Here is an 8,014-nt window from a genome sequence, read left to right on the forward strand (position 1 = left end):
ACCAACCTCCCAGTCCCAGTGGATTGGTGCTCCAGTCCAGCCTCCCAATCCCACTGGATTGGTGCTCCAGACCAACTTCCCAATTCCGCAGGATTGGTCCTCCAGCCCTCCCTCCCAGTCCTCACCAGTTCAGACTGGATCCTACCCAGGTGCAAACCCAGTTCAGCCCAGTTCTCCCCAGCTGGAAACCCAGAATTCCCATGAACTCCATGCCCTGGTGGTTGCTTTTCCATTCGGGATGTTCTTACTTGGGATCCTCCAGCCTGGGGTTCATGTTTGGCTCATCCCGTCCCATCCCGGCCGGACGCTCCTCATGCTCCTGTTCTGCCACAATTTCCAAAGTCATCTCCAGTTTGCCCTGGATGGGTTAAACAAAAACTGATTTATTGTCCTAAAATAAAAGGTGGAATGAGTGTGGGCTGAAAAATAGGGATTGAGGAATGGACATGGGATGGGAAATAGGGATTGGAGAGAGAAAATATCCTTTGAGCACAACCAAACCACTCCCAACAATGACCACGAGGATCCCAGGATTCCAGAAATCCCTTACCTGGCACTGGATATACTCCAGGAAATCCTAAGTGTCAGTGACACCCAAATTTGGGCAACCACAGAATCCCAGGATCACTGAGGTTGGAAAAACCTCTGGGATCAAGCCCAAGTTGTGACTGATCATCATTGATGCCACATCCAGGCTTTCCTGATTCCCTGATTCCTGATTTCCCTGGAACCAGCTCAGGATTTTTTGGTTGAATGACCCAGTTCCTGGCTGGATTCCCTCACCTGGATGGAACAGTCACCAAAACCTGGAACAGGAGCCCAGACACCTTTAAAGCCATCACTGGGACAGCTGGAATTTTCTCCTGGTGCTTGGGACACAGAATCATTGGCAATAGTTGTGATTTTGGTGACGCATTCCAAAAACCCCGGTGAAAATCCCACAAAATCGCTCATTCCTTGGTATGGTGCTGGAAAATTCCAGCCAGCCACGGATGGTCCAGCTGGATCCACAAAATCTCCAGCTGGAAATGGAATTTCTTGCCCTGGCTTGGATCTCCTCAAAGCTTTCAGGGAATTCTGGAATGGTTTGGCTTGGGAAGGGATTTAAAGCCCATCCAGTCCCACCTCAGGCCATGGGCACCTTCTGCTATCCCAGAGTGCTCCAGTCCTCATCCAGCCTGGCCTTGGACAGTTTCAGGGATGGGAATTGGAGTGAAGGATCCAAGGAAAAACATGGAGAGGCCACTTTACCGCCAGGATCTTCTTCTGGTCCTGCTCGGCCACACAGGGCCACCAGCCCTTGACGGTTTTCTGCTCAAAGAGGGACACGGAGCGGCCCAGGGACAGGGAATCATCCACGAGATCCAAGGAACACTTCTCTGCTGTCTTGGCAGGCTTGGGCATCCTGTTGAGATCCATCTGGATGGATCCTGCAAAGGAAGAACATTCCAGGTGAGACATCTCAGTGGGACAACCCTTAAAACATGGAGTCTTCCCTGATCCCATGGAGCTTGGGCCACCCCAACCATCTCAATCCAAACTCCCAATTTCCACTGTCCCAGGTTGCTCCAAGCCATGTCCAGCCTGGCCTTGGACGTTTCCAGGAATGGGACATCCACAGCTTCTCCGGACAACCTGTGCTGGTGATTTTCCCCTTTTTTTTGGGATGGATCCTAAAATTCCCAACTTACCCAAATAGTCATCGAAGGAGAACTTGTCATTGTCCCAGATCTGGAGGATCAGCTGCGGTGGGATCTTGTTTTCCGTCTTATCCAAGCTCCAGAAGTGTTCCTAAAATCACACCGGGAAAGAAACCATGGGAAAATGAAAGATTCATCGGGAGAATTGGGCAGAGCCTGGCTCCTCCCATCTCCTGGAAATCCTGGAATTCCTGGAGTGTCCTGCTCTAGATCTGCAGGACCACAGGCTCCAGAAAACTCTTGGCTATGGAGAATCAGTGGGAAAACCAAGATGCTTTTGGAAGGTGTTGTCAACAGTTTATGCTTTAATTTAATGATTTAAATTCATTTAATTGACTTTATTTAATTAATTTAATTCCATTTAGGAAAAGGCGTTCCCAAACAGTATCCCTAGGAGTGACACCATAACATTCCCACAATTCCAAGGATGGTGAATCCAAGGTGAAGAGAGCGACGAGCATCGAGTGCCAGCGCTGCCAAACTTCACCTTCCTCTTAATATCGGATTTACACTTCAGTCAGGACTTCTGGCAGAGAATTCCCACAGATCCCTTCCCTTCTGGATCCACCATGGCTCCAATCTGCTCCCAGGTCTGTCACCGGCAGTGGGACAACCTGAGCCCAGCAAATCCCAGTCCCACCTTCAGGCCACCTGCAGCTCCTGAATTTATTCGTGGAATATGGATATGGAAAGGAAGATTCCATGGAATCCCAGGAAATCTGCTGGTATCATACTGGGTGCTCCAAGCCTCATCCAACCTGGCCTTGGGCATTCCCAGGGATCCAGGGGCAGCCCCAGCTGCTCTGGCAATTCCAGCCCAGCCCCTCCCCACCCTCCCAGCCAGCAATTCCTTCCCAACATCCCAGCCCAAGCTCCCCTTTCCCACTGGGAAGCCATTCCCTGCCTCCTGGCCCTCCAGGCCTTGGCCCCAGTCCCTCTGCAGCTCTCCTGGAGCCCCTTTAGGCCCTGCAAGGGGCTCGCAGCTCTCCCTGGCTCCTTCCCTTCTCCAGGGCAACATTCCCAAGTCATCCATCTGTCCTGCACCCCAGAGTAAGGAATACCCACCACCTGGGAAGCGGCAGCAGTGGCGCTATTTCCATGCTTAAAACCAGGAATTTTTTCCAACAGGGATCTAACACCAATTTTTGGGATGCCTGGGAGTTAGGACGAAGAATCCCAGAATCCCTGAGGCTGAAAAAGGCCTCTGGGATCATCAAGTCCAACCTGGGACCGATCCCCACCTTGGCACTGAGGGACACATCCAGGAATTCCTTGGACACCTCCAGGGATGAGGAATCCAAACCTCCCTGGGCACTTCCAAAGCCTGACCACCCTTTCCATAGAAAAACTCCTCCTGCTGTCCGAAAAAGGAGTATTAGGATAAAGGAGAAGGACAAAATCCCACATAAAGCCAAGGGATTGATGGAATTGTTATTCCTGGCTCCAGCAAAGAGAAGGAAAATCCCAGCGGGATTCCTGACACCCCTCCAAGGGTGTCCCAGTGGCAATTCGTCCTGGAAGTGTCAGAAATGACGGGATTTTAATTAAAACCAGGAAACTCCGGGGTTATTCATCCATCGCTCCATAAATTCACCGCAAGACTCGGATTCATTATTTCATCCAATATTAAATTAAAAAAGGGGGGGGATGAATGTGTCACATTCCATAAGAACATAAATATTCCAGCTGGGAGTCCATGGGCACTTCAATCCCATTGGATTCACTTTAAGAGATCCCCCTGGATGGTTGTGTTTCAATTTCGCTCCGTTCCCTGCCCAGCTTTGGGAAAACGTGCCAGGAATTTTGCATTGGAGCATTTTATGGATGCATTTGAGATATTGGATAATCCAGAAATCCCAAATGAAGTCCATGGAAAGTTCCCTCTCTCCCCTCCACTGGTTGCAGTTGATTGGGATGGATGTTTATCCAGGGGGATGTTTATCCAGGGGGATTTTTCCCAGCTTTTTCAGCTGGTTTGAATTAAAACTGCTTAAAAAGGGGGAAGAGTTGATGGTGATTCTTCCCTCTCCCAGAAACTGGGGAAAGAAGGGATCCACAGGGATCCAGGAGCCATGGATCCGTGGATAAGGAAGCTGGGATGACCTCAGGAGTGGCTGGAAAATTCCAAGGTGGTGGAAGATCCATGTCCAAGGTGATCAAAACACCACGAGCTCCTTCGGATTGTCCCTTCCTGGAGAAATCCAGGTGCCCATCTAAGCTTGGCTTGGAAAAGGGGGAAATATATGGAATTCTGGACTGGTTTGGGCTGGAAGAGACCTTCAAGACCATCTTGTTTCCCGGTTGGAATATTCCTTGGAAAGGCAACTTCCACGAGCTCCATGTCCTTCAGGTGCCTCCTCTTCCAAGTGAATCCCCGGCTCAGAGGTTGATCCCATCACTCCCACATTCCATGGATGTGTCCATGCTCCGGGAACATCCCACTCTCCTGACAGGGTTGATGCAACTTCCCAAGGATTCATTGGAATTTCTCTTTGCCCCATCCCATCCACCCGGAGCCGAACTTGAGGAAAACCTTGCACTTGGGATCATCTCCCACCCATCCCAACTGGATCAGTGTCCCTTGGGATAAAGGCCTGAAGCTGAAGGAAAGGTTGGATGGGATGTTGGGAAGGAATTCCTGGCTGGAAGGGTGGGGAGGGGCTGGGCTGGAATTGCCAGAGCAGCTGGGGCTGCCCCTGGATCCCTGGCAGTGCCCAAGGCCAGGTTGACCATCGGGGCTTGGATCCATCTGGGATAATGGGAAGTGTCCCTGGGCGGACCGGGATGGGCTTTGAGGTCCCTCCCATTCCAAACCATTCCACGATTCCATGGAACTGCTGGCAAACCCAGCAGACTTCGGGATCCCACCTTCCCTCCTTCCCACTGCAATGTCCAAGGAAAAAGGGAACAAAACCTTGGCTACTGGATGTTCCCCGCACCCTCTGCATCCCAATCCCTCAGAACAACATCCCGCCATTCCAGGGATAACTCAGGTGGGGCTCAACCCTTTCCAGGTGGGAATTCAATGCTCCATCTCGCCGGCTTTCCCGTTTTTTTTTATGGAAAAACACCATAAAATATCATTTGGCCGGAGACAAAACCTCCCTGCTCCGAGCGCTGTCAAGCCGGGGACACCCAGAGCTCCGCTGGAAAGGCAGGAAAAGGAATTGGGAACTTGGAAGGGGGAATTTGATGCCGAGCGAAGTTTATGGGTCCCTTTCAAGGCAGCGTGAAATTCGCTCCTATGATTAAATCGAGCCCCGAACATTCCCTATAAAAACAACACGGAGCATGAAATTTATATCCCAGCCTTGTCCAAGCCGTGGGGAAAAAGGGCTGAAATTATTGTTTGGGGTTTGTTTTTCAGGAGAAGGGGGGAGAGAGGGGAGGCTCAGGAATATTTTATGGATTTTTGTGGATAAAGCAGCAGGGAAGACAGGGAAAAGGTCGGCTCTGATTCCCGGGAAAGTGTTGGCAGGGCTGCATTTCTCCTGGATTGTGAATGTGCTCCGGAATACAAAGGAGCAAATATGATTTTTGGGAAGGAGAGGGGGTTTGCTCCCAAAAAGCCCCATTTCAGTCTCATCCTGAAGGAATTTGGGAGTCCTGGACATGCAGGAACACTCCTTGGATACTCCAGAATCCCTGAGGTTGGAAAATCCTCCAGGATCAGCGAGTCCAAGCTGTGCCCGATCCCCCCCTTAGTGCTGAGTGCCACATCCAGGAATTCCTTGGATACCTCCAGGGATGGGCACTCCAAAGCTCCCTGGGCACTTCCAAGGCCTGAGCGCCTTTTCCATGAGGAAATTCCTGCTGGTGTCCAACCTGACCCTCCCCTGGCACAGCTTGAGGCCATTCCCTCTTTTCCTGTTGTTCTCTGGGATCAGATCCCAAATCCCATCCGGCTCCAACCTTTCAGGGAGTTGTGCAGAGCCACAAGGTTCCCCTGATCCCTCTTTTCTCTGGGATGAGCCCCTTGCCCAGCTCCCTCAGCTTTTCCAGGTGCTCCAGCCCTTTCCAGCTCCATTGCCTTCCCTGGACACGCTTCAGTCCCTCCGTGTCCATGAAAATCCCAGAACTGGACACAGCATTCATGGAAAAGCCGTTTGCTCCGACATTCCATGCCAATCCTTTCCTGCCCTAAAAAACTTCCCAGATCCAGATTTGCCAGCCACATCCAGCTGCTGCTGGAATTGGCACGGGGAGCTGAACATTCCAAAATCAACTCCATGAATTTTCCACCCCGTGACACCTGCGGGATGTGGGAGCTGAGCTCCTCCCTGAGTGGGTGCCTGGGAAAACGGGATCCACATCCAGGTGACCTTGGATTGTCCTGGTTGGCCCATGACCCATCCAACAACAGACTGGGAATCCAAAGTTTAAACTTCCAGTTTAGGCTGGAATTTAGGGGAAATTCCTTCATGGAAAGGGTTGTCCAACCACACACAGGCTGCCCAGGGAAACAATGGAATGCCCATCCCTGGAATGATGTAAAAGCCCTCTGGATGTGGCACTTGGGGACACGGTCAGCGGTGGCCTTGGCAGAGCTGGTGGTCTTAGAGGGCTTTTCCAACCTAAAAGATTCCACGATTTCCTCCTTTTCCATCCCAGAAACTGTTTTCCTGCAGGATTCAAAAAGCTGTCTGCTCTTCCCATGCAGCCAACATGGCTTGGCTTGTCCAGGGCTGGGAGAGAAAGTTGGCACCAAAAAAAGCGGGAACAAAGTTGGGAATTCCAAAGGAATGCTGAGAAAAGCATTAGAAAAGCATTTCCATGTTTTCAGAAGAGCTGTCCCAAAGATGGGAATATTTCTTTTCCATGGATATATTTTAGAACCTCAGACTGGGGGAAATTCCACTCTCAGAAGGAAAAGAAAAATCTTTATAACATTAATCCAACCAGGAAAGTTCTGGAAAAACATCCAGAAGTAGTTGGAAGGTTCAGAAAAGTGGGAATAAGAGCAGCATCTGGGATTCCCTGGGTTTCCCTGGTTTTCCCTGGGTTTCCCTGGATTCCTAGGCTCCCAACCACCCCAGGTGTTACCGTCAGACCGAAATATCATGGACACCCCCTTATCCAGGGGCATCCTTGGTTTTTTGGGAGAGTATTCACAGTCTGGGTTGGGATGACACGTTGAGACCTGCAGAGCTGCATCCAGCTCTGGAATTCCCAGCCCAGGAAGGACATGGAGCTGTTGGAGCGATCCAGAGGCACCAGGATGATCAGAGGGATGGAGTAGCTCTGCTGTGAGGAAAGGCTGGGAGAGCTGGGAATGTTGCCCTGGAGAAGGGAAGGGGCCAGGGAGAGCTGCGAGCCCCTTGCAGGGCCTAAAGGGGCTCCAGGAGAGCTGCAGAGGGACTGGGGCCAAGGGCTGGAGGGCCAGGAGGCAGGGAATGGCTTCCCAGTGGGAAAGGGGAGCTTGGGCTGGGATGTTGGGAAGGAATTGCTGGCTGGGAGGGTGGGGAGGGGCTGGGCTGGAATTGCCAGAGCAGCTGGGGCTGCCCCTGGATCCCTGGGAATGCCCAAGGCCAGGCTGGACACTGGGGCTTGGATCCAGCTGGGATAGTGGGAGGTGTCCCTGGACAGAACTGGATGAGCTTTCAGCTCCCTTCTCAGCCAAACCATCCCATAATTCTGTGATTCCTAATCCACCTGGCCACACTGCCGGGAGCTCTGGTGTGGAGCAAACAAAGGAAAACCATTGGAAAACTCCTTCCCTCCTGGCGCAGTTGGGCACAGGTGGTTTTGAGCAGCTCCCAATTCGCCACAGTCACTCCCAACTTTTGATTGAAATTCCACCTTCCAGCGCCTGCCTTTCCAGCCGGGATTTTTACGGCCGCAGGAACGAAGCCGGAGTTCAAACAGCACATGGCGAGATCAAAAAATTCCCGCAGCCGGAATGCTCCACCCGGCTTTTCCTTCATTATTCCGGCCTTTACGGAGAGCTTTTACAAGGTGTTTATTTTCGGATCCAGCGTCGGCAGCCATGTGGTGGGAAGAGATTCCAGATAGGCACAGCGGGATGGATTTGCTTAAAGGGGTTTATGGACGGGTCTTGGCTTTTTCCAAGCGGGATAATTGGATGTAGTACACCCTGTACTTGGGATTTGTTGGATATGAAGCGTGAAATGGGCCCGGCTGGATTCTGTCAATCATTGGAACTGCCCAGGGAGGCCTTTGGAAGCTGGGAATTGTCTGGGATGGGGGATTCGTTTGGCATCTTCCCAGCTGAGGCGCTGGTTCCATGGAAAATAAGATGGGATGGGCATCCTGGTGGGTTTTGGGGATCACTGTGGGTTTTGGGGATCCTGGTG

At 51.6% G+C, this 8,014-nt stretch overlaps 1 protein-coding gene and 1 long non-coding RNA gene across 2 annotated transcripts in view; both read right to left on the reverse strand.

The window, feature by feature from the left end:
• Nucleotides 1-8,014, reverse strand: part of LOC121660511 (dysferlin-like) — a 15,400-nt gene that overhangs the window by 5,865 nt on the left and 1,521 nt on the right. Inside the window, exons 2-4 of the mRNA XM_042019882.1 lie at nucleotides 1,692-1,791; nucleotides 1,252-1,430; nucleotides 249-358 (exon numbers count right to left, since the gene is read on the reverse strand). Coding sequence (XP_041875816.1) covers nucleotides 249-358; nucleotides 1,252-1,430; nucleotides 1,692-1,791 — 389 coding nt within the window. The remainder of the gene's footprint in view (nucleotides 1-248; nucleotides 359-1,251; nucleotides 1,431-1,691; nucleotides 1,792-8,014) is intronic.
• Nucleotides 2,740-8,014, reverse strand: part of LOC121660512 — a 5,538-nt gene continuing 263 nt past the window's right edge. The window contains exons 2-3 of the long non-coding RNA XR_006014697.1: nucleotides 4,241-4,250; nucleotides 2,740-2,904 (exon numbers count right to left, since the gene is read on the reverse strand). This is a non-coding gene — a long non-coding RNA (uncharacterized LOC121660512). The remainder of the gene's footprint in view (nucleotides 2,905-4,240; nucleotides 4,251-8,014) is intronic.

Source organism: Corvus kubaryi, unplaced genomic scaffold, assembly GCF_017639235.1.
Source record: "Corvus kubaryi isolate FWS band 111438036 unplaced genomic scaffold, C.kubaryi_AGA036_p1.0 36360, whole genome shotgun sequence".
In the NCBI taxonomy this organism is placed as follows: domain Eukaryota; kingdom Metazoa; phylum Chordata; class Aves; order Passeriformes; family Corvidae; genus Corvus; species Corvus kubaryi.